Source organism: Phodopus roborovskii, unplaced genomic scaffold, assembly GCF_943737965.1.
Source record: "Phodopus roborovskii unplaced genomic scaffold, PHOROB, whole genome shotgun sequence".
NCBI classification, from domain to species: Eukaryota; Metazoa; Chordata; class Mammalia; order Rodentia; family Cricetidae; genus Phodopus; species Phodopus roborovskii.
The window spans coordinates 5,794,783-5,822,416 of NW_026126546.1; the positions used below are offsets into that span (position 1 = coordinate 5,794,783).

General features: G+C 47.6%; 1 protein-coding gene across 6 annotated transcripts in view; it reads right to left on the reverse strand.

The window, feature by feature from the left end:
• The window catches only part of Jakmip1 (janus kinase and microtubule interacting protein 1), a 112,975-nt gene that overhangs the window by 53,341 nt on the left and 32,000 nt on the right, over nt 1-27,634 (reverse strand). For 5 of the 6 annotated variants that reach the window (XM_051200210.1, XM_051200213.1, XM_051200209.1 and 2 more), the window contains exon 2: nt 1,579-1,841. In XM_051200210.1, coding sequence (XP_051056167.1) covers nt 1,579-1,707 — 129 coding nt within the window. In that variant the 5' untranslated portion in view covers nt 1,708-1,841. Of the gene's footprint in view, nt 1-1,578; nt 1,842-1,990; nt 2,113-27,634 lie in introns of those variants that run through there. The other variant, XM_051200208.1, reaches the window with a different exon arrangement.

The window sequence follows — 27,634 nt, forward strand, 5'->3', positions numbered from 1 at the left end:
TCTCTGGTGTGCTGAGCACTATGGTACCTCTGGCTCCTGCATGTCTCTACACCATCAGTTGAGAGAAGGGGCTGCTTCTGAGTAACCTCCTGGCAAATGCAGGTCACCCAGCTCACTACAGACTGCAGGACACGTGCAGGTCCCTCACAGAATGAATGGTGGAAGGAACACTTGTCCCACGTTCCTCCTTCACCCTGAAGTCTTTAATACCTGCCCTCTGCTAACATAAGGACACCGTTAGCATGACCTTGCTGGTTAATATGATATCATGTTCAATGATGCCTAAATGAAGCGTGAAGTTCACATTTGTGCTTTTCATGCTAGCCTGGGGGACACTCTACTGAGCTCCCACCCTGAGAACAGAACTTGTCCCAGTGACGGAACAGGCAAAGCCCTATGGAGACCATGGGGGTTAGGGGAGACATGGAGGAGACAGGAGCCAGGACATGGCTAGGGAGAGCCCCACAAGCCCCAGAGCTGAGAGGCAGCCTGGTGGTAGGAGACTCTCGTGGGTCCATAATTCACATTGTAGCACCTGCTAGACCAGGGCTAACCTGGTATGGGGGCTCAGTAATACCTCCCAAAACAGATAAGCTAAAAATCTAAGTACTGGGGTGTTAGGATAGCATTAGATCAGTGACAGGACCTAAAATGGGAAGATTAGTATAAACTGAGGATGTTATGTTGGGTCCAAATCCCATTTGTGATGATCAGTGTTAACTGTCAGCCTGGCAGATGTTAGGGTCACATGAAGATGGGCTTCTGAGCATGTCTGTGAGGGATTATCTGAATTCTATTAACTGATATGGGAAGACTTTTCTGCAGTGGGCACACCCTGGGCAGGGTGTCCAGGACTGCATAAAAATGGAGAAAGCAAGCTGAACACTGGCTCATCCCAACTGCTCTCTGCTTCCGATTGTGAAAAGTGATGTGACTAGCTTCCCACGGATCCGGCTGTGACTTCCCTACCACGAGGGACCTCAGGCCCTCCCACGTCACCACCACAGCCACAGAAAAGGCGATGGCAGCAGTTCCCCTCCCCCCCCCCCCGTGGCTGTTATATTAGCAGTGACTTAAGTCAGTGACATCACCAAGATCAGAAAGCCAGCCTGACTGAATCCAGGAGGAAGGCCACCAAGTATGTGGCCCAGAAAGCTGGAGTCTTCGGACAGTAATGGAATGACATCAGTGCCTTAACTGCTTTCCTGAAGTGTGTGAGTCCCCAGCGAGGCACGGTTCCAACATGCTCCAAAGCTCATACATGTCCTTCAAGGGTGAGAAAACTCCTGTGACAGAAGCAGGCTCTTCAGCGAGGACTTGCCAATAAACCTTACTGTGACTCCATCTTGCATGGAAGGGAAGCTGAAATGCAAAGCCTCTTGCATCCCCACCAAGTCCCAGGCAACATGCGAAAGAAAACTGCCACCATGTAGTCTGCACAGTCGCCTCCTGTGGCAACTGTAAGAGCTGAGGCTCCGATACCCAGCAATACACCCTTCACAGCCCAGGGCCCACAACCCAGCACTCAGCCCAGCGCTCACAGTCAAGCCTGAGGTGGCACCAGAGGCCCCGCCCCACCTTGCTCTTCTCCTGCTGGAACTCTATCTGGATGTTGGTTAGCTTGGCCCGTAGCTCTTCATTGGCCATCTGCACAGAGTCCGTCTCCGTCTCGGGCTTCTCACCCTTGCTGCGTCCCTTTTTAGACATGTTTCCTCTTGGAGTGAGACGCTGAGGCCCTGTGGTTCACGCCCACCCACCAGCAAGCACAGCTACCAGCTCTGCTGTGCTAACCAGTCGTGCAGGGCTCCGCTTGTCCTCTGTGCTCACCATCACTCGCGATTCTGTATGGGGAGAAGAGAGACTGAGTAAGCACCTCGTCAGTGTTCTCCTAGCCTGGGTACCGCAGGGCTAAACACTTGCCTCACCCTCAGAAGACCTACCACTCACAAGCCTGGCCTGTCATAGCTCACTGGAGCTACCTCAGAATCACCTGGAAGATGTTACGGGCAGAGTCTCATCATCCTTGAGGCCTGACTGGCATCTCCAGGCGACTCCCAAATGATGCCCCCAGAGGACCACATTGTGTATCTCTGCTCCAGTACTGGCCTCTTGAGAATGCGGGAGCTCACTTGTGCATCTGTGAACCACAGCATACAAACCTCTGTGTAGCACACTGGGGCTATCTCTAACGACATCCCAGAGTCTCACCCCAGAACCTGAAGCACGTGGTAGAGGCAAGAGGCAGGAGGCAATGTGTACTGCACCCCCACATGCCAGTGACTCTGGAGCAAGGTTAGCGCCACACTTTGAGATGGATGATTCAGCCTCATAGTTAATTGTTCCTCCTGTACAAAGCAAACTATGTCATCCGTGTTACAGATGAGGAAGCTGAGGCACACGCTACCAAGAGTCAAGTCCAGCCACCCCACCCTGCTGTCCCCAAAACAAGAGATGCTCTACATTACTGAAGTGATGCCCAACAGAAACAGGGATGGCACATTCGAGGGAAGGATGCAGAGAGGAAGGAAGGAAGATTGGGGGGAAATGAATGAAATTTATTGTTTCTGATCCAACACATAAGAAACTTGGAGCCCAAAGACAGATAAACAAGATGAAAGCGAGGAAAAGTCTTAGATCCATCAGAGGACTGAAGTCATAGGGCAAAGCGATGCCCCACAGGGTCCGTAGCAGAGTCCAACCTCTGAGTACCAGCTCCAGTTCCTTCTGCATCAGGCCCAGCTCCCAACAAAATGATATAAGGTATACTAAAGGAAAACATGAGAGGTTAGACCCAGACTTAGAACAACATGCAAAGGGCCTCAGAGGAAAAAGCAGACAGCATGTGAGAACAGACGGTCTGTAAGCAATGATAAAAAATGCAAGAAAGGCTAAAGAGATGTCCAAATTAAAATACACACCACACACACATACACCATACACACACCACACACACACCATACACACACACGCCACACACATACCACACACACATCACACACACATGCCACACACACACCACACACACCATACACACACACACAAACACACACATACCACACACACACACCACACACCATACACACACACAACACACACACCACACACACACCACACACACACCATACACACAACACACACAACACACACACACCACACACACACCATACACACACACACCACACACATACCACACACACATCACACACACATGCCACACACACACCACACACACCATACACACACACACAAACACACACATACCACACACACACATACACACACCATACACATATACCACACACACATCACACACACATGCCACACACATACCACACACACCATACACACACACACACACATACCACACACACACACCACACACCATACACACACACAACACACACAACACACACACACCACACACACACCATACACACAACACACACACAACACACACACACCATACACACATACAAACACACACATACCGCACAAACACCACACGTACAACCCACACACATCACACACACACATGCCACACACACACACCACACCACACACACACACACACATACACACACTCACACACGCCACAGGAGAACTGAAATAAGCCTTCCATGTGCTCTTGTAGAACTGCACAGAGCCAAAGATTCATTAAGCTCACGAGTGCAGCACCATATCCCAAGCGGAAGAGAGTCCATGAGCTCACAGGTACTAACACAGAATCTTCAAACTGAGAGGCAATGGAGACACAAAAGGAGAAAGGAACCAGACTGCCCAAGGACTGAGAGACAGTTTCAACAGTACAACACCGAGGTGTATTAGCTGGGTTAAGAGCTGTGATCAGATGTACCAAAAGCAACTTTAGGAGGGTTTATTTCAGCCTGTAGTTCTACATCACACTCCCCTGCTGAAGGAAGGCAGGGCAGGAACTCAAACAGGGCAAGAGCCTGGAGGCAGGGGCTGCAGGAGTTGATGAAGAGGCCGTGGAGGACTGCTTACTTACTGGCTTTCTCATAGGCCGATCTGGAGGGGATACTGTCTCAAGTATGGTCCCCTCTTCTAAGAGGACTCTAGCTTGTGTCGTGTTAACACAAAACTAGCCAACACAGAGGGGAATGGAAGAATGCATGTAGTCCCACCAACTATTATCAGACACCAAGCCGCAGATCCCCAAAGTGAATTTGCATTTGAGTATATCATATGCAAGCTGCAGATGATCAAAGATGAAGGGGTAAAATTTTAAAACAAGATGTGGGGGGGGGGCGGGGTGAGGGATCTTGTCTGCAGAAACAAGGGTAAGAATCCAGCAGGTGTCTCTGCAAAAAAAAAAAAAAAAAAAAAAAAAAAATGACATCAGGAAGAAGGAAACAAAATGGTGTTTAGAGGGCAAAGCCAGCCTGCCATTCAGTCACCCGTGAAATTACACTTCAGAGACGGACAACCAGGGGTCAGGGGGGTCAGGCACACCATGCACACTTCCCCTTTTCTAAGACGGCGGTAAGAGAAATGCTTCAGAGAGAGGGACAGCGGCCCATAGGTCACAGTCTAGGTCTAGCTAGACATGCAGGGCCCCCTGTTAGCCTCAGCACTTGGGAGGCAGAGGCAGATAGATCACTCTGAGTTTCAGGTCAGTGTGGGCTACGCAGGTGTCCCAGGCCAGCCAGGGCTACGTAGTGAGACCTCAGACTAAGCCGGAGAATGGATAGACGAAAAACGTAAAACAGTCTAGAACTATGATCTACATAAAAGGGAAAGGGTTCTAGAGAGGGCATGAGTAAACACAAATATAAACTTGCACTTTCTATTCTTAACTGATCTGACAGACGCCAGTTTACTGGAGCTGAAAGAATAGTGTGCTGGGTACTTGCAGCTCAGGGACAGCATGCTGAGGGCTGGGACGGGGGGGGGGGGGGAGGTAAAGGGGGGGAGCATCCAGCTGAAGCTAGACTCCACAGCACAATATAGAGCAGTGGTCCTCAACCTTCCTAATGCTGCAACCCCTTAATACAGTTCTTCACATCGTGGTGACCCCAACCACAAAATTATTTTTGTTGCTACTTCATAACTGTAATTTTGCAATTGTTGTGAATCGTAATCTGTGCTTTCCAATGGTCTTTGGCAACCCCTGTGAATGGGTCATTTCCACCCCCCCCAAAAGGGGTCATGACCCAAAGGTTGAGAATCTCTGCTATAGACTAAGCAGAACCATTCCAATGCTATAGTATATTGTTCATCCAAACTGGACTTAGACAACTTACAAATATATGTTGCAAACTCTTTGGGACTCCTGGTTTTGACAGAGTAAAAAACTGAGCTCCTCTTAAAAACAAAAACAAACGAAAAAAATAGAAACATTAAGTCACAAAAGGCAGAAAGAAAGGAGAAGATAAAATCAGCTACTAAGAAGACTCAACAACAGGGGACAATAACTAACTGGGCAGGCATCAGCTGACTACAGCAGCTCTAACTCACCCACCCATACATAGCACAGCGGCTTCAACAGTGGACCACTGTTCCATGCGGGGGTCCTGCCACTGCATGTGGGGGCCAGGGTAAAACTTCCAACAACGACATCTGAATGCACAAGGCCCAAAACTTAATTCAAGATCAAAGCCTAATCCCATGGCGTCACTGCAGCCTTGGCTCCGAACACATGACACTCACGCTTCACTCTGTGCAAATGCCAGGTGAGGCTGCAGGCAGCCCCTGGCTTCATCTCATGGATGCTGTGTTTTCTGCTCTTCTTGAAGCAGAACAGTCAACAAGGAAAATGAAAGCTTTTTAAATGTCCCTACCTTCACTGTTCAGCATATGAATACCCAATTACTGTATCTTTGGATTGTGTGGTGTTGAAATGTTGGATTTTTAAAAACTGCTACTTGCCCCCACCCCAGATGGCTGAGTGGGTTAAGGGTGCTTGCTGAGTTCAGTCTCTGGGACCCACAGAATGAAAGGCAAGAAGTGACTCCTGCAAGTTGTCATCTGACTTCCATGCATGTGCACACATGTACAATAAATAAATAAATAAATATAATAAAAAATTTCTTAATTGCTGTTTGTGTTGCTAGCACATTTCATAAAGAATCAGTGAGTTTTGATTCATGATTAGGATAGAATTTACAACTCCTGAAATGGCTTTTGTTATTCTTTATGATACATATTTATGCAAAGTGGTATTTGAAGCTTTGGGGATTATGAAATTGAAATATTAGTCAGCTCTGAAATGTATTAGCGGTGTCCTACTCCATCTCTCAGTATCAATTATTCAGCTGATATTTAATTCCAAATGCAAAACAAAAAGCCTATCCTTCTCACTAACATGCAAACTTGCTTTAATCTTTAATATTGTGTGCTTATATACAAAATTAAATGTATGTATATATGTGTATATACATGTATGTATATGTATGTATGTATGTATATAAACTTGGGGTCATGTGAAAATGACCCCAGAAAAGATCACATGGAGAAAAGCTTTATATGCACATGAAAACAGACAGTGCCAGATCAGATCCAAAAGAAGACACAACCATTCGTTTTCTACAGAGAGCACTGAATTTTAAGACTCTCATGCACAAAGCCAGGCAACACACTCACTGTTGGAGATGCACCACGACATCAAAGCCCTGCCACGCTCCTGTTTCCCTTTTCACAGTCCTGACTGTCTCACGCTTTGGTACCACCCTGTCTCTACTACTAGATAAGATGCTCTGGGGCAGCCAAGACTATGATGGCCTCTACCTCCCAGAGTCTGGCTCAGGCTTGCCCAGACTCAAGGAGACTGGTGCCTGTGACTTCTAGTTATCCATGTGTCACACCAATGACCCCCTTCATGAACATACACCTGACAAAAGTACAGGCAGGTAGACCTGTGTCTGAACTTTGGATGGCCAGGTAAAACCACTCAACTATCTTCATCTTGGCACCCTGGTGTGAGCGCTAGACTGGATCCCTGTCAAGTTCATCTGCTGCAGACAGAACCTCCAGGACCTCAGGATGAGATGACATCAGGACAAGCCTTATGGAGGACACATGGGGTCAGGAGGGAAGCCAACTGTCTTCTTCAGAACAGGAGATAAGAACTCTGTTGTTCAGGGAAAGCACTGTGGGAAGACACAGGACAGACACCATCTGCAAGCCAAGGGGTGTACCCAAGTCATACCGCGAGAGCACAGGCCACAGACACCAGATCTCAAACTTCCCATCTCCAGAGCTGTGGGAGACCTCCCGCTGCTGAGGCCCCAGCCTAGAAACACCATCCTCACAAATTTCCCTGCCATGCCCAGCTTCTATGTGGCACTCCACAGAGCAAGACAACCTAGTCTCCACAGGCCACTGATCAGGCACCCCCACCCCAGGGAAGGCATCAACAAGCAATGGTTCCGAGACCACAGCCTGCCTGGACTTGAAGCCATTACCACCACCCACCTACTCAGAACCTATTCCGGCTTTGTCTAGGAGTACCACTGCAGGATGCCTGGCTGTCATGGAAGCACAGACTGTCACCTAACGCCTTGGCATACTGGCATCATGGGGAGTTTAGAGATAGTCAAAGAGGCAGAGAAGCAGGACGGGAACAGCAGAGGTCTTCTGATGGACAGCTTGGTGCCAGCCCCGGGAACCGGTGCCGGTCCGTTCTCATGGTGAGTTTAGAAACATTCCCTTTCAGCACTGCAGAAATGGTATCTTCCTTTGAAGCAGAGGCTAAGGAAGAAAGCTATTTAATATGCTAAGTGTCAACAAAGGGTCACCCATTCAGCCCTGCCCTCTCTGGATCTAGTTAAGGCTCCTTCCAATGGATGTGGACTGAGGTGGCTGCTGGGGCAAGGGTCCATCTGCTAGGATACCTGTGGAATGCAATATGACAGCCTCCTTGTGGACCCTCCTGCTGCTATGGGAGGGGTGCAGGGGTGATTTTTAACCTACTCATCATCTATAATCTCCAAAAGGCATTTTTCCTAATGAAATGATAACATTTTACATAGGCATTGATTAAATTGGAGGAATGTTATCCTCACCACATTAAAAAAAAAAAAGTGCAAACAAGCAAATGCAATCAGGACAATTGCCAGCCCATAGCCACAAGCACCCATGAAGTGCATTGCACTGGTCCTCAGCACAGTGTTGGACACAGAGCTGACACTCAAAAATGGTATTCATGGCTAGGCTTGGTGGAACAGGACTATAATCTCAAGATAGGAGGCTGAGGCAGGAGGAGGATCCCAAGTTCTAGCCCAGGCTAAGACCAAGGAGCTGAGAGAAATTAAAGCCAGGGACATGAGTCCCAAACCCTGAGCACACTCCTGGCCTCATAGCAAAGGGGTGCGTGCAAGGGTAGGGGGTCACACCCCACAGCTAGCACAACTATCTTGCTAGAAGCATGTAGGAGAGTCAGCTATCAATACCCATGAGGTACACTCCGTGTGGCTCCTCCCATCACACTGCTTTACAAAGCTTTACAAAGCAAGCATTGACCGTATCCTCCACGATCCCTACAGAATGGAGGGCAGCAGTCTGTCTCCTCAGCACCTGGCTCTGCATACACTTTATCCCCATCACACCTCCAGGGTAGCTCATCTCAACCCACAGATATCTTCCACAACCTCATCACAGGAGAGCAGGAATACTTCTGCCTCCAACAGAGGGCGTTCCCTAACTGATCCCGAGGACAGGCAACTGATGTTCAGTCCTGACAGGGCCTCACTGGTCACCCAGAAGCTGGTGGAGCAGGTGTTGGTGGGGAACCCTTTCAGCCTTGGGACCCTGGAAAGGGATTGTGTAGGACTCAATGTCGTGGAGAGGAGCTGGGATTTTGTCCGGTATTAACCAACTTTTCCTCATCTTAAAAATCAAGTATGCTCCCTGTAAGAAACTCCAGAAAACACAGAAAAGAAGCTTCTGTGTGTGTGTGTGTGTGTGTGTGTGTGTGTGTGTGTGAGTATGTGTGCGTGTATATGTGATTAACAACAGGCATCTTCCTCTATTACTCTCCACCAATTTTGGAATACGGTCTCTCACTGAACCTAGAGCTCACTGTTTTAGCTAGAATGACTCATCATTAGATCCCTGGGATCCTGCTGTCTCCACCCACCATGCCTCCAGTGCTGGAGCTACAAATGTACACTGCCACACTCAACTTGTACATGGGTGTTGGGAATCCAAACTCAAGTCTTCATACTTATTTAGTGACCCTTTTACCCGATGAGCCATCTCCATGGACTCACTTTTAAACTGATGTCATTCTCTAGGTGCTGTACCACACTAGCTTGCTCACTCCTAACAAGGTCTAGGTGTCCCTGTGGGCAGCAGGGGAGGACAGGAATGTCAGAGCCCAGGGCTTACCCTCTCCCAGCTAACTGCTCTGGATGAGACCTCTCCGTTCAACACTAATGTGTCCTAGGATGTGAAGGGAGAAACTGGCCAGGCCCAGCCTAGAACATGAAGTCATAAGAAACCGAAAAAGATGCCAGTCACAATATCAGCCAAAGTCAGCTCAGGGCAAACACAGAACATCAGACCTGCTCATCCTGGATGTGGGAAGAGCTGCAAAACTAATGTAATCTGGTCATGCCGAGCCCAGGTTTGCCTGCTGCTCCTTCCCAGTTGAGATGAAATGGCCATACCACAGAGGCAGGTGCTGTGACTATTTAACATACCCAAGAAAAGCCAGGCCTCTGATTCGGGGGGGGGGGGGCCTTCTGTATATATGTTTCTCTCATTGGCTGATGAATAAAACACTGATTGGCCAGGCAGGAAGATAGACAGGGCCAGGGGATAAGGAGAATGCTGGGGAGAGAGGCGGATAGAGATGCCATGCTGCTGAAGGAGTGACATGCTGGATTACAGGTAAGCCACGGCCTCATGAATACATAGATTAACAGATATGGTTTGTAATTTAGAGAGAGCTAGCCAAGAAGAACAAGCCATCGGCCAACAGTTTCGTAGTTAATACATCATCCACGTGTTTATTTGGGGCTGAAAGGCGGAGGGAACAGACAGGACAGAAACCTTCCGCAACAGACCTCGGTGGGTGGAAGGATGGGTTCCGTCAGGGCTTACGGAAGAGCCAATAGCAAACTCTCCCCAAAAGCGGAGGAAGGACCATCTCCCCATCACCCTATGACAGCAGGACTGCAGTGATCACCAAAGACGCCACCGTGGAAGAAGCAGAAGACTAGCACACTTGATGAAAGCAGGCACCCAAGCCCTCAGCCAAATATCAGAAAACAGAACCATGCAATAAACAACACAGACACCTCAGCTCCCAGGCCCTGAGCTGGGCTGCCTAGAGCATTCCTAGCCCAGAAGGATTGCTCTCAGGGGGAGGCCATTGCCACACAGATTATAGAGCTCCTCTCCTGAAAGCTTTGTCAATCTGCCCTGTGCCTCCCTCTGAGATGCCAAAAGGAGCTAGAGTTACCAGAGACACTTGCTCCACACAGTCCCTCAGTCAATTCACTCACGCAAGATTGGCTGAGCCTGCCCGTGTGCCGGATGCTGTTCCTAGCATGAAAAACACGGAGACAGACAGAAGCCCCTGCCTGTCTCAAGTGCACATTCTCTGAACTCTCCTTCCTCCCCTTAGCTCTGTGCTCTTGGGATCTGCCAGTGTCTGGTACTCAACAGACCTCCACTCAAAGGCGCGGGCTAGGCAATGTGCACTATGGGAATTCTGAAATTCCATGACAAAGGCCAAGGGTGGGGGGTGGGGATGAGGAGCCTCAGCGGTCCAAAGCCCCAATCCCCTGAGAATAAAAGGCCTCCTCACACTTCGTTTATGTCTAAGCCTCACTCCTAGCATCTCCCTGGCACTGGCACACCCGGCTCACACCTTGCCAACCCAGGAGAAAATCTCGCTCAGAGACTGCCTTCCTGTAGCCAACCATCGGTTGCAATCTCACGAGCCTGTAGTCGAGGAAGGTAGGATTGATCCGTACACACAACTATGCCTGCCTCTCTCCCAGTTGGGGTCATTAAGCTGTCCTTAGCTGTAGGTCCAGGAACAATTTTGTGGTTGCAGCCCAGGCTTACAGATGAGTGGGTCCCAGTACCAGGCCCTTCATTTCTAGCTGCTACCTGCAATAGCTCAATAACTGCTGTTCTTACAGCCTCGAGAGTTTACCACGTGACCTCTATCGACCCCACCCTGGCCAACTCTGAGCTGAACACTAGCTTCTGTGTGATGATCTGATGGCTTCAGTGCACCTTTCTCAGACCGAGCGCACAGTGACTGCATCGCCTGGCAACACGGCCCAGGGGTCAGCTGACTTCTGGCCCCTGGTGCTGGCTCCTGCCCAGCCAACCTTCCTGTTTGGGGAGTTGGCATTTTGCATTTGTTTCCCCTAAACAAATGAGGATTTTATGCTTTTGCTTGGGCTGCAGGAACCGCACAACAGCATCACTTCTCTACACAGCCCATGGCTTTACACACATATCCCAAGGCTTTCTGTGAGCAAGTCATCAAGGAACGCTCTGCCGCTCGAGGATCAGGAGCCAGTGTGGTCTTCTCTTCTTTCCAATTAGACTCACCAGCACGCCCTGGGGAAAGAGGGAAGCGGAAGGCACAGGAGAGCTGCAAAGATCCCCATGCTGGAGGCCTGTGGGTCTTGTTTCTTGCTGTCTCTCACACTGTCACTTGTGCCCCTGTGTCTCATCTGCAACCTGCATCCCCAGGCCTGGCATTGTGTAGCATTACAAACATTCCATCCTGAAGGGACGCCCCTTAAGGCTCAGGAAGAAAACAATCCAGAAGTGTCAGGAAGCCCCTGAACACACCAGCTACACAAGACCCCTCCCTCCGCAAGCTTGTGTAAGCCGTTAGAGCTGCTGAGGAGACTGAGGCAGGTGCAGCTTGCTGGAACAGACACTCTCCAACCTGTCAAGTGCCTGCAGGCATCCACCAGGAGCTGTCACCCATGCTGGAGTGGGCTTTGACGATTCGCGGTCGTCTCTGAGTCATTCCTGCTCCTGTATGTAACCCCAGGAAAACTCGTGGTTCACCGAGCTGGACTTCTGTGGTATCTGTACTTGGATCTCTCGTCAGTTCCCATATTCCCACAAAGGCTCTTCTTCCCTATGTCACCTCGCACCTGCGCTCTGAGTCCTCCAAAGCCAGTTCCACGCACAGTCCTTTCCAGAGCACACCACCGAGTCCGTGCAGCTCCCGCCCCATGCCAAGCCGTGGAGATAAAAGGTGAGCAAGGCAGGCAGAGGTGCCCACAGCTGCTTCCCTAAAGCTCGGCAGGCTTCCTCTACATCACAGAAGACAAGTGGCCACCAAGTGCAGGTCAGTGCCACCTGCATGAGCTCAAATGTCTCTAAAGGCTTTCAGACTCATCCCCGGAGTCCTCCTTGATGAAGAAAGAGAAGCTGCCTCCAGGAGATAAAGCAGTCTTCCTGCAGGGGAAGCTACCTGCAGAGCTTCCCTCCTCTCCTCCAAATCCATCCCCAGCCTAACCCCCAGCTCTATAGAAGACCACCTGTTACAGACTCCCCCCTCCTGCCCCCCATCTCCAGCAGATGGTGCAGATCCCCTCCCACCTTCCTCCCCTCTGTTATCCCATCCCCCAACTCCCTAGGCATTCCCTGGGAAGCCACCAGCCAAGCCTGCCAGAGAAGAAAGTAGGCCAGCAAAGCAGGCAGTTGAGCGTTAGAGACTTACTCCCCCTCCTCTCCTCCAAATCCAATCCCCCAGCCTCATCCCTGCTCAGTGTCAGACTACCCATGGTGGCCTCTTCCCACTCTCTGCTCTTATTCCCACGGGACTAAGCCAATCCTGGTGAAACACCCCACTTTCTTCTTTCTGTGAACTCCCTCTCCCCAACCTCCATTCCAGAGTGTCAGTTACCAATACCTAGAAACATATTCTACCACTGCCCACATTCAGCACAATTCCAAGAGAATCCCCTACTAACCAACACAGTTTCCACACTCCCCTAAAAACCAGAGAGGCAACAGAAACCAATGAATAAAATAACCATCCAACAAAGACAAGACCAAATATCAGCTCCTAGAATTACAATCATCCCAAATCCAGACACCTAAACACCAGCATAAAATCAATAACAGTCAAGAGAATAAGTCTCCATTAGAGGCCCGACACCATACCACAGTAGTCCCTGACACAGCTTAAGCACAAAATACAGACCTTAAAATAACCATTATGAATAAGATAGAGGTCCTTAAAGATGAAATTAATAAATCCCTTAAAGAACTCTATGGCAACACAGTGGAAGGAAATGGGAAAAAAAAAAAAAAAAAAAAAAAAAAAACAGTTCAAGACTTGAAAGTAGAAATAGAATCAACAAACAAAATTCAAATGAGGGAAATCTGTCAATGAAAAATTTAGGAATTCAAGCAAGGACTTCAGAGGCAAGTCTCATAAATAGAATACAAGAGACAGAAGAGAGAATTTCAGGCATTGAAGACACCATAGATGAAATGGATACCTCTATCAAAGTAAATGTTAAATCTAAAAAAGAAAAAAAATCTTGGCATAAAATATCCAGGAAATCTGGGACACTATGAAAAGACCAAATCTAAGAATAATAGGAATAGAGGAGAAAAGGAAAGCCAGGTGAAAGGCCCAGAGGATAATTTTAACAAAATCACAGGAAAAAAAATCCCTAACCTAAAGAAGATGCCTATAAAAATACAAGAAGCATACAGAAAACCAAATATATTGAACCAGAAAAAGAAAGTTCTCTTGATACATAATAATCAAAACACTAAACATGCAGAACAAAGAAATAATATTAAAAACTACAAGGGGAAAAGACCAAGTAACATATAACAGTTGACCATTAGTATAACACATGACTTCTCAATGGAGACTCTAAAAGGCAGAAGGGACAGGACAGAGGTGTCACAAATTCTAAAAGACCACAGATGCCAGCCCAGACTACTATACTCAGCAAAACTCTCAATCACAATAGATGAAGAAAATAAATTACTCCATGATAAAACCATATTTAAGCAATGTCTATCTACAAAAATAGGCCTACAGAAGTTGCTAGAAGGAAAACTGAAACCTAAAGAGGTTAGCCACACCCAAGAAAACACAAGGAATAAATAATCTCAGAGCAAATCCAAAGAGAGAAAGCATACACCACCACCACAACTACCACAACAACAAAATAGCAAAAATCAACAAACACTGCTCATTAGTATCTCTCAACATTGATAGTCTCAATTCCCCCAACAAAAAGGCAAAGGATAACAGAATGAATGGGAAAACAGGATCCATTTTTATGCTGCATCCAAGAAACATACCTCAACATCAAGGATAGACCTCACCTCAGAGTTAAAGGATGGAAAAAGTTATTCCAAGCAAATAGACCTCAGAAGCAAGCTGGTATAGCCACTATAATATCTGACAAAACAGATTTCAAACCAAAACCAGTCAGAAGAGATAGGGGAGTATACTACATACTCATCAAAGGAAAAATCCACAAAGAGGACATTACAATTCTTAACATCTATACACCAAACACAAGAGCACCCAAGTTCATAAAAGAAATACCACTCCAGTTTAAATGACATATTGTCCCTCATACACTGATAGTAGGAAAATTCAATACTCTGCTCTCACCAACAGACATGTTATCCAGACAAATGCTAAACAGAGAAAAGACGTAGTTAACTGATACTATAAACCAAATGGACCTAACACATTTACAAAACATTTCACCAAACACAAAAGAATATATTTTCTTCTCAGTACCTCATGGAATGTTCTCCAAAACTGATAATAAAGACAGACACAAATTAAGTCTCAAAAGGTACAAGAAAATGGAAATAACTCCCTGCATCCTGACTACCACAGATTAAAGCTGGATAACAGAACCACAGAAAGCTTACAAACTCATGGAAACTGAATGGCTCTACTGAATGAAAATGAAAATTAAAAGTATTCACAACTTATGGGACATGATAAACGTGGTCCAAAGAGGGAATTGCATAGCACTAAGTACCTATATTTTAAAAAATGGAGAGATCTCATATTGGTAACTTTCAGGTAGCATACCTGAAAGCTCTAGAACTTTTGTTCTAGAACTTTCTTCTTTTTAGAAGAAATCAAACCAAAAAGAAGTAGATGACAATAAATAATCAAACTTAGGGATGAAATCAATAAAATAGAAACAACCCAACAAAAGAAATACAAAAAAATCAATGAAAAAATGTTGGTTCTTTGAGAAAACCAGTAAAGTTGACAAACTCTTATCCAAATAACTAAAAAGTATAGAGAGAAGATCCAAATAAACAAAGTTAGAAATTAAAAAGGGGGACATAACAATAGACAATGAGGAGATCCAGAAAATCATAAAGACATTAAAAACGTATACTCCACAAAATTGGAAAACCTAAATGAAATGGATAATTTTCTAAATACATACCACTTACCAAAGTTAAATCAAGATAAGATAAGCAATTAAAACAGACCTATAACCCCTAGTGAAACAGAAGCAGCCATTAAAAGTCTAACAACAACAAAAAAGCTCAGGGCCAGACAGATTTAGTGCCGAATCTTACACAACTTTCAAAGGAGAGTTAATGCCAATATGACTCAGAAACAAACACTGCCACAGCAACCCTGATACCCAAGCCACATAAAGACCCAGCAAAGGAAGAGAATTACAGACCAAGTTCCCTAATGAACATAGATGCAAAACCTCCCAATAAAATACTAGCAAACTGAAGCCAAGAACCCATCAAAAACATCATCCACTATGATGAAGTGGGCTTCATCCCAGAGATACAGGGAAGGTTCAACATATGGAAATCTGTCAATGTAAATCCACCATATAAACAAACTGAAAGAAAAAAACACACACACACATAATCATCTCATTAGATACAGAAAAGCCTTTGATAAAATCCAATACCCCTTCACAGTAAAAGTCTTGGGGGGGGGATACAAGGGACATACTGAAACACAATAATGGTACTTTACAGAAATCCCACAGCCAACACCAAGTTAAATTCAAAGCACTTCCACTAAAATTAGGAACAAGACAAGGTTGTCCACACCTTGTAGTGAGATTTTCATACGTCGGTCCTGCTGAGTGATCTCTGGGTCTCCACCCTGCAAAAATGGAGTTGGTCAAACTGGATGGCTGAATGTAAAAGAATGCAAATAGATCCATACTTATCACCCTGCACAAAACTCAACTCTAAATGAATCAAATACCTCAACACAAAAACAGATATATTAAATCTTACAGAAGATAGGGAATAGCCTTGAACTGAACAGAACATTGTTAGCATAGGTACTAAGATCAACAATTAATCAATGGAACCTCATAAAACTGAGAAACGTCTTCATGGAAAAGGACATCGTCATTTGGACAAAGTGGCAGCCTACAAAATGGGAAAAGATTTTTTTTCCCGACAAAGGGTTAATATCTAACATACACAAAGAACTAAAAAAAAAAAAAACCTAGATATCAAGAAAGCAAATAACCCAATTAAAATGGGGTACATATCTAAACAGAGAATTCTCAACAGAGGAACCTCAAATGGCTGAGAAACGCTTAAAGAAATGTTCAACAGTCTTAGCCATCGGGGAAATGCAAATCAAAACTACTTTGAGATTCCACCTTACACCTTTCAGAATGGCTAAGATCAATCAAACCTGTGATATCAAGTAAGGGGAGCATTCCTCCATTGATGGCGGGAGTGCAAACTTGTACAGCCACTGTGGAAATCAGTGTAGCAGTTTCTTAGGAATACAGGATCCAATATACTCCAAGGACCCTTCATCCTACCACAGATACACCTGCTCAACTAGGTTCATAGCTGTTTTATTCATAACAGCCAACAACTGGAAACAACCTAGGTGTCCCTTCACAAATGAATGGATAAAGAAACAGTGGTACATTTATACAAGGGAATATTACTCAGCTATTTTGTTTTGTTTTGTTTTGTTTTTTAAGAAAAATGAAATCATGAAATTCACAGGTAAATGAATGGAACTAGAAAAAACAATCATCCTAAGTGAGGTAACCCAGAGTCAGAAAGACAAACATAGCTTATATGTGGATATTAGCTCTTGAGTCAATGATAGATAGCCAAGCTACAATCCATAGAACTGCAGAGTTTAGACTGTAGAGTAATGGGCTGGAGGGTGGCTCTTTCTAAGAAAGGGAAATAGAATGGATAGTCAAGTGTGAATGGGGAGAGACCAGAATGAGAGGACCAAGTGGGAAGGGGGGGGAGATGGATACTAAGATGGTAACATGGGGAAAGAAGGCTAAAATTAAGGGTCATTTGAGGGGTAGCATAGAAAACTAATGCAGCAGAAGCTTCCCAAAATATATACATATAGGAAAGTGATCTAAGTGAAATTTGGCAATTTTATAAAGGGGACCCAGGGCCCCTACTGGACATCTCTTGTCACCAAGTAAAGCTTCCATACTAAATTGGGTTACATCTAATTGAGCTGTTTGCCAAAAGAGTCCCATAGGAACCCAAGTGATTAACCTCAAACAACACAAGCTATTTCCAAGATTATAGGTTACTCTCCACAAACTGACAGCAAGGCCCTATTTCTGAAGACAACACTCACACAATTCATTGAACATGGAGAATTCAAGCTGGTGTCTACAAAGAGCCGTCACCCTTGCACGCTAGCATCTTTGGTACAGGAAGGTACTCTGCATGTTACCAAAGCATAAACATAAACACCAACTCAGCCACAAACCCTTGACCTACAGTGGTGACCTGCCTCAAGGTATGCTGGTGCAGTGGTGGTACAAAGCTTATGGGGGTAATCAGCCACTATCTGCTTTAACTGAAGGCCCACTCCATGCGATGGGACCCATACCCAACACTTCTTGGGTGAACAAGAGCCTAAGACTAGATAGCCCAGAAACCCTACTGTTCTACTGAAAAACCGTAGCGATAAAATGAGTCCTAATGACATTCTGCTGTAGTCACAGGTTAGTGCCTTGCTCAGCCGTCATCGGAGAAGCTTCCTCCTGCAGCAGATGGGAACAAATGCAGAGGCCCACAGCCAGACAATGTGCAGAGAGTGAGAGATCTTGGAACACTCAGTCCTAACGGGGACGTCTCCGTCAAATCCCTCCCCTCGGAACTCAGGAACCCAGTAGAAGAGGAGGCATCAGAGTGTAAGAGCCAGAGGGGATGGAGAGCACCAAGGAAACAAGGATCTCTAAATCAATAGGACCTACAAAAGCATGAAGTAAGAGAGACTGGAGTAGCCACGCATCTGCACCAGGTGTGGTCCTAGAGCTTAAAGAAGGGCACACATGCCCCATCCCTAACCCAGAAGCTATCTCTAGTTGATAATCATTTGCAAAGGAAAACTTAGTTTTCTCCAAGGGAGTCTCATTGAGGAAGCAACCTCCTCTTAAGGGCAGGCTGCATGTCCAGCAAATGGCCAAGAGGGAAAAAAACAAAAACAACAACAACAAAAAAAAAACCTCAATGGCATCTTTGGAGGTTGTCTCATAATGTCCTGTCAGGGCTGGATTTGTTTGTTTTTAATACCATTTGGCTTCCTGCTTAGTGTTTTTATGGGATCCCTGGGTGAATGGACGAGTGGGCATCTGAGCCTATATCTGTTTCTGGTGTCTTCCTGCGCTCTTTTCCTTCTGTTTGTCTTGTTCTATTCCGATGTGTTAGTTCTTGTTTTATCATGTTATAGTCTACATATCATATCATATCATATTATATCATATCATATCATATTATATTCCCTTAGAACCCTGTTTGTTTTCTCATTAGAAAACATTGGCAGAAAGGCGGCAGATATGGATGGGAAAGGATGTGAGGAGGGATTGGGGGGAGTAGAGGGAAGGAAAACCATAATCAGGATATATTATGTGAGAAGAGGATCTAATGTCAATAAGGGGGGGATAAAGTAGGCTGCCCATGCCCAGGGGCTGAGAAATGGTGCTGGCCCTCGGGGTGGTCTCTGAAAGACCATCCACTGCACTTGAGTGACCTTCTGTTAGGCAGCATCAGAAAAGCACCCCCAGGGCCCTGCCCAGGGACCGACACAGCAGCTCCACGGCCTGTCTGCTGAACAGAGCACTTTCCACCTCCAGTAATAGATGCCCGCCTCCAAAGCCATACCTGCTGCACTCAGCCAGACAATTTTGATGAATAGACCCCAAGCTGGAGGAGCCTGTCTCAGCGTCTACCTGGCTTCCTCCTGAAACCCACTGGCCAGAAAAAAAAAATCATTCTGATGCCATCAGTAGAAGGTAAAATCATTAAAAATGCACCTCTGGGATGGTAATTCTGCAAATCCATCTCCCTGGATACCTCTGAGAAAAGACAGTGTGGGCTGCACGGCCATTTCATGGCCACCTCCACAGCAGCCACACGGTACTGATGTCCACAACAAGGTCCCCAGATCCACACCAATGCAGTCCTCCTTAGTGAGCTCAGAACACACACACACACACACACACACGCACACGCACACGCACACGCGCGTGCACACACACACACACACACACACACACACACACACGTAAACAGCACCTGGCTCTCAATCAACCATCAAGAAAAGGCTAAGACTCTATAAAGTGGGTCTTGCCCCAGAAGCCTCTATTCCTTCAGCCTGCCACTCTCACCGCATCTGCAGCTACAATCCAGATGTTCTAGCCTAGCAGCCAACACCCCCCCCCATCATCTAGCCCCCAACCTCAACACCTTCTTCCCAGCTGTGACATGTCCACACCAGATCGCACACAAGGATCGCAGGCATGCGTCACTTCCCCCGAGCTATCCATTGTGTCATTATCCTGAGGGAAACAGAGACTCTGTGAGTTCCTGTGACCTCAAGACAATAAGACTTCCCTGACAGGACCAAGATTACACACTGCTTTCCTTACTGACCAGAGGCCTCTGCCTGCATACTCCAGGTACATGGTGCCCTCGTGGCCTCCCGCCCTGCCCAGGTGACCTCCCCTTGCATACTCACTGCTCACAGTCCAGCGGACCCAGCAACCTCAGCCTAGCCAGTGAGCTTCAGCACCACCTCCCCTGGGTACCTGCTCTGGGGTTTCCAACCCCCACCTGGTCGCTCTCAGAGCTCATCCCGGCCTTAGTCTTACAGCTTTCCTGGCTGGGGCTACCTGTTTGCACGACTTCCTGTCACACTCAAAGTGCTCTGAAGGCTGCACACAAAGGGGACGGAAGCTGGACAGCAATGTGAAGTATACCAGGCAAGGCCTTTACTGTCTAGACCTCCACTTGCCCATCTTCAAAATGTGATTAAATGGTCACACCTAGCCCACAGTGCTGTTTCAAGAATAAGCGACAGCATATAGGCAAGCTCAGGTAAGACCACGCAGGCTCAAGGTGATGCCCCCAACCACCCACAGCTGCTGCGGTTCCTGCCATCACTGGAGCCGCCCTCTCTCACCCTTCTTCAGCGTACACTCCTGCTGCCCCGTCCAGTGCTCTGTCTCCCCCGGAATGACCTTGAACTGAAACCTGACACTTCTAGAATGGTGACCCAACATGCATCTTTCTTCAGGTATAGCAATGAAAAGGCACTTTTACATCTGTGTTTGCGGTGCTGGGGACAGAGGGCGGGTGTTGGGCAATTACTCCACCACTGGGCCATGCCCCAACCTGGAATTCACTCAATGTGTGTGTATGTGTGTTCAGGTGCACATATGCATAGGTTGTGAATGTGGAGGCCAGGGGTCACTGGTGTCTTCTGCATGTGTACATGTTTACACAGGTGCACATATCATATACATACATATGCATACAGGAGCCAGAGGTCAGCAGTGTCTTCTGCATGTGTACATGTTTCTGCATGTGCACATATACATACATATGATTCAGGGGCCAGAGGTCAGCAGTGTCTTCTGCATGTGTACATGTTTCTGCATGTGCACATATACATACATGTGCATTCAGGGGCCAGAGGTCAGCGGTGTCTTCTATCACTCTCCACTCTATCTTTTGAGGCAGGATCTCACCCTGAAGATGGAGTTCACTGATTGGCTAGACTGGCTCACCAGGAGGAGCCCCAGAGATCCTCCCGGTTCGACCTCCTCGACCCTGGGATAACAGGTAGGTTCACCACCGTGTCTGGCTCTTTACAGGAGCCCGGGGAATCCAAACTCGGGTCCTCATGCTTACAATCAAGCACTGTCTCACCAGCCCCTACAATCACTTTTTAAAATCAATCTTTCTAAAGAGTCACTCATAGTGTTAGTGTACAGCTCGGAGTCTGACACACTCACAGTGTTAGTGTACAGCTCGGAGTCTGACACACTCACAGTGTTAGTGTACAGCTCGGAGTCTGACACACTCACAGTGTTAGTGTACAGCTCGGAGTCTGACACACTCACAGTGTTAGTGTACAGCTCGGAGTCTGACACACTCACAGTGTTAGTGTACAGCTCGGAGTCTGACACACTCACAGTGTTAGTGTACAGCTCGGAGTCTGACACACTCACAGTGTTAGTGTACAGCTCGGAGTCTGACACACTCACAGTGTTAGTGTACAGCTCGGAGTCTGACACACTCACAGTGTTAGTGTACAGCTCGGAGTCTGACACACTCACAGTGTTAGTGTACAGCTCGGAGTCTGACACACTCACAGTGTTAGTGTACAGCTCGGAGTCTGACACACTCACAGTGTTAGTGTACAGCTCGGAGTCTGACACACTCACAGTGTTAGTGTACAGCTCGGAGTCTGACACACTCACAGTGTTAGTGTACAGCTCGGAGTCTGACACACTCACAGTGTTAGTGTACAGCTCGGAGTCTGACACACTCACAGTGTTAGTGTACAGCTCGGAGTCTGACACACTCACAGTGTTAGTGTACAGCTCGGAGTCTGACACACTCACAGTGTTAGTGTACAGCTCGGAGTCTGACACACTCACAGTGTTAGTGTACAGCTCGGAGTCTGACACACTCACAGTGTTAGTGTACAGCTCGGAGTCTGACACACTCACAGTGTTAGTGTACAGCTCGGAGTCTGACACACTCACAGTGTTAGTGTACAGCTCGGAGTCTGACACACTCACAGTGTTAGTGTACAGCTCGGAGTCTGACACACTCACAGTGTTAGTGTACAGCTCGGAGTCTGACACACTCACAGTGTTAGTGTACAGCTCGGAGTCTGACACACTCACAGTGTTAGTGTACAGCTCGGAGTCTGACACACTCACAGTGTTAGTGTACAGCTCGGAGTCTGACACACTCACAGTGTTAGTGTACAGCTCGGAGTCTGACACACTCACAGTGTTAGTGTACAGCTCGGAGTCTGACACACTCACAGTGTTAGTGTACAGCTCGGAGTCTGACACACTCACAGTGTTAGTGTACAGCTCGGAGTCTGACACACTCACAGTGTTAGTGTACAGCTCGGAGTCTGACACACTCACAGTGTTAGTGTACAGCTCGGAGTCTGACAGTAGACAGGGTTTATTTGGGCAACCCTAAAGCATTTCTGTGGCTCTCTGTACAACTTATCTTCCTTTTCTATACGTTGTAAGATTCTTCTCTTTTAAAACACACACACAGGCATGTGCGTGCATGCCAGCAAGATGGTTTGGCAGTAAAGGTGTTTGCTGCCAAGCCTGATGACTTGACCTCCATCCCCAGAACTCATGGTTGACAGGGAGCCCATTCTCGAAAGTTGTCCTCTTTCGAGGACAACTCCACATAAAACAAAGAAGATAAAATGAAGCAAAGGTTAAAAATTAAATTTTGTGTGTGTGTGCGTGCGTGTGTGTGTGTGTGTGTGTATGTGTGTGTGTGTGTACACTAATCCAGCCTTATTTCAAACAACATCGCATGAGCTCGCAGGCTGGTTATATTCTTTCTAGTATACACCACATATTAAGGTGAAACAGCTGGTCTCTTGAGTCCTAAAATTTCTCAGACCAACTGCATCAGTCAGTTTCGCTCTCACTAGAAAGCCCCCACAGTAGTAATGTACCCGGTGCCAGCTCTCCAAGTCTGGAATCCATTCTTGCACACACAGAGTCTAGCCCGGGGCTGGTACACAGCATATGATATGAAGCCACGGAGTGCCAAGCCCATCTTGGTAGCCCACCCAAACTATGTCTGGCCCCACAGCCCTGCTGCCCGGGTGAGAAGGAGCATATGTATGCTGTGTGGAAGCCGAAGGATCTTCATTCCGGCTGTGGGAGCAGGAGGGACAGAATGAAGCAGGAGGGGGTGGCCAGGGAGATGACCAGCAAATCCGCAGCTGTGCAGAGTGGCCAATCTGCCTGCATCTTAGCCGGCTGCACTATGCTAATAATTCAGTCACTGCACATCAAAACTGCTTCACGGAAACCCACTAGGGTGTCAGTCTGCATTCAGAGGGGCTGGGGGGCTTCCTACAAAGGCAACAGACGGATCCCCTTCCAAGCACTCGCCAAATAGCTGAAAGGCAGCCTTCTGTGCCCTGAGCAATTAGGCAGGGAGTCTGTCAGATGTCTACAGTCTGAAGATGAACTGGGGGAGGAGTGCATCTCAACCTAGAAAGAGGGAATGGAGTAGATTCTCGGAAACCCCATCAGCCTCCGGAGGTGTCTGGCACCCTTGCTTCACTGCACGCCGGAGTCGCACCCACCCCTGCGGCCTGCCTCCTGGAGCCTATCAGTCCAGCATCAATTTCCTTATTCTCCACCCTACCGCCAAGGCCTCACCCCAGCCAGAATGAACCTTGGACACTGCCCTGTACATGCAGCCATGCTTTTGTGTACCCTGGCTCTTTCTTCCTGCTCCATGTGAAGAACTCCTATTTGTTCGTCAAAGCCCAACTCAACCTCCACCGCTCACAGCTCCACAAAACCAACTGGCACAGGCCACACAGGCAGGAGAGAGGAGAAGACCAGCTGGGTCAGAACCAGGTTCTAAACGGCCTTCCTAGCTTGTCCTGTGTGTAAAGGACTCTGCAGTCCACCTCAGGCAGCAGGAAGTAAAGGGGTCAGACGTGAACGCACACGCAGCCAGTGCGTGAGGGAAAGTTTTCTGGTGACTGTGTTAAGGCTGACACTACATCGGGAGCAATGAGGTCAGATTCTCTAACACCAGAAGGCACACAGACGTGTAGCCACTCCTGTCCAGAACGTCCCTCCACAGTGACCCCAGCTCACAAAGAGGAGACACAGCCATCCCCAGGGAGAAAGCAAACCAGCTCGGGTTTGCTAGCCATTGACTAAACACACTGGGGAATGCCTGTGTGGAGCTTTGTTCCTCGGATTCTGATCAGTCACCCTGCCCCTCCAGTTCTGGTGTGCTTGTTACGGTGCAGCTGCTATCTTAGTTTCTGTTCCTGATGCTGCGATAGAAACACCCTGATAAAAGTATCTCAGGGGAGAAAGAGTTTCTTTGGCTCACAGTTCCGGGTTACAGACCATCATTGTGGAGGTGACAGGGACCTAAACGCATGGTCCCATCCAGTCAACAGCAGGTAATGGGTGTATGCTGCCCTCACCTCAGCTTACATTCTTACACAGCCCAGAATACTCTGCCTAGGGAATGGTGCCACTCACAGTGAATGGATCTTAACATTTCACTTAACATAATCAAGACACTCTCCCACAGACATGTCCACAGACCAACCTGACCAGGCAATCCCTCAATAACTCACTCTTTCTAGGTGATTCTAGGTTGCGTCAAGTCTAGAATTAAAATTAACTCTCTCAAAAAGCAGAGCTTGGCTGCTTAAATTTCTGTTTTGTTGTTGTGTCTATAGTATTCAGAATCAAATTTCTGTGGGGCCAGGGAAGAGGTTCTCAACCTTACTGATGCTGTGACCCTTTAATACAGTTCCTCATGGTCTTAGGTGACCCCTGTGAAAGGGTCATTCAACGCCCAAAGGGGTCACAACCCACAGGTTGAGAACTGCTCTGCTAGGGATTAAACCAGGGCTTTGCATATACTATGCAAGTGCTCTCTCTGCCTTCGAGCCACACTCCAACTTCACAACCTACATTTCTGCACGTTAACATCATAGATCTTACTGGGAGGTGGATGTTGACTACCATGTTCAGTCCACTCTATGAGCAGCACTAACCATGAAGAGGTCTCCCGTGCTTGGCACGCAGGGGCTTAAGAAGAACTCCGTGTCTGGGTGCATCCATCAGCCCACAAACTGTTTGACAGGACCTGCTGACATTCCACATGCCCAGCACCAGGCCAGGCAGGCACAAAGCCTGCTGTTTCTAGTTTGTTGCTATGGTAAACACCATGACCAAAAGCAGCTTGGGGAAGAAAGGGTTTATTTGGTTTCATGTCCCAGTTCCAGTCCATCATGAAGGGAAGCCAAGGCAGGAGCCTGGCTGGAGTCAGGGACTGAAGCAGAGGCCATGGAGAACACTGTTTACTTGCTTGTTCTCCACAGCTTACTCAGCCTGCTTTCTTATACAATCCAGGACCCCCTGCCCAAAGATGGCATCACCCATGGTGAGCTGGGCTCTCCCGTATCCATTATTCATCAAAAAAAAAAAAAAAAAGTTCCCATAGGCCAATCTGACAGAGGCAATTCTTTATTGAGGGTGGACACTTCCCAATATGACTTGTTTTTTGTTTTTTGTTTTTTTTTTTTTTTCAAGTTGACAAACTCTAACCGGAACCCCTGACCTCAGAAGTGATCTGCAACAAGCAAGCATGTACATGTCCTGTGGGACCCCACCGGGCCGTCTTTCCCTGTGTAACACTTATGCAATCCAATGTGCTATCACCATGTCCCTGGCAGCATCGTCCCTTCTTACTGTTGGCATGAAAATACTAGTGCTCACTCATTGGCAGCATCTCTGATGTAATACGAGCTAACGGAGTTCAGAGTTCAGATGCTGCTGCCACGATCCCAATGCCTGCACAGCTAACAGACGGCTGCATACTCCCTTCTAACATTTGCACTTACCACCTGTGACACCTGACACCACCTGTGACGATTCCGGCCTCGGCCCAGCTCGTCCTGGTGATGCAGGGAGCAGCTGCTGAGATGAGAATCGCACATCTGAAGCAAACACAAGTCTCTCCTCTGCCTTCCTCTGCAGCTTCCAACTGCAGCAAGCTCTAGGAGCTCTACACCCTCTCCTTCCTTGAAGGCCAAAGTCCTTCTGAGCTCCACCCTGGGCCTATTCTCCAGTGCCTGGCTTTGGGAAGCCACAAATGCCGTATCAGCTTTGACCTGCAATACCTGTTGGTCCTGCTGTGACCATCTAGTGGCCCACACTTTGGCCAATGACCACAAGTCCACAATCTGCCATTAGTTCTATGGCAATGAGAGCCAAATACTCTCTGAGATGGAGCGGGATGGAGGCTAGGCAAGGAATCTTGCCTACAGTCCAAGATCCCTCGCTGTCTTTACCCTCTTTGGAAGCAAGGGCACAGGTCACCAAAGCGAGCAAGAGCCAGGCATTTGGGGCTGGAGTTCCAGCTTAGCCACCTTCCCCAAGAGCCTTATACATGCCAGCCTCAGCTGCCTCCGTGGTCTCTGCCAATGGGCAGTGAGACTCATCTCCCGAAAACATCACCACGGGCACCCGAGTGATGGGGAGTCCCGAGGGCTGTATGCTGCAGCCACTTTCTTCCTGTGGACAATTTTAATCTCAGAGAAAAAGGCAAAGGCAAAGAAAGACAAGAGAAACTGGGGTGATGCTGAGGAAGAAGGAGAGCAGACATTCAAAGGTCCAGAGGTCAAGGCTCAAATTTCCTCAGTGTCTTTGAGACCAAAGTCAAAGGGGATTTCAGGTCAACAGCACCAAGCTTGGATGAACACTCAATAAAGCTACTGTCCCTTAATACAGAGGTTTACATAAATTGGATTCAACAGGATCCCCCCCCCCAAATCCATGTCCTTCCAGTTTGAATATGACCTCGTGTGGAAACAAGACTACCGAGCTGCCGCCGGTTAAGGTGAGGCATGTTGGTTTGGGGCCCAAATTCAGAGGGGCTAATGTCATTCCAAGAAGAAGCCCAGAGTCAGCCACGAAGGAAGCAGAGAGTGCAGTGGGTTACCCACAAGCCGAGGGCCTGGAAGAGCTGCTGCCAGTAGCAGACACTGGACAAAGAAAGAAGCCCCCCCCCCCAACCCTCCAAGTGAGCAGCCCTCCCGTGCTCTGGCCTTGACTTCTGGGCTCAAGATATATGAGGGAATGTAGTTCTGGTTTAAGACACCCAGTTTGTGGCAATTTGTTACAGCACTATAGAGCCTCTCGTGTGTGTGTGTGTGTGTGTGTGTGTGTGTGTGTGTGTACATGAATGTGTACAAGACTGATTTTCAAGTGACTTTTAACTGTCAGGCAAGCTAGCGAGAGCTCCTGTCCAGGACAACTTAACCAGCCTGGAGCTGGCCAAGCTCATGGTCACCTCACCATCTGGAGACATAAACAGAGGTGTTAAGTCATGGCCTGGGGAGAGGGCAGAGGAGCCAGATGTGCAAAGAGCAACAGTGGGATTCAGAATACAGTAGGAGGCGGTACTGCGAGGCGAGGCTGCTGAGAGCCACAGGTGGAGGGGTGAACACAGCAGAGCAATTCTGCAAGGTGCAAGGAAAGGCCAGACAGCAGCAACTCCCTACCTAAACTGTCCACCTCAAACAGAGCACAAGAGGGCGCTATATCTCCCTCCAAGCTCCAGCCACAGGAAGCCCACCCAGGACTGTGCT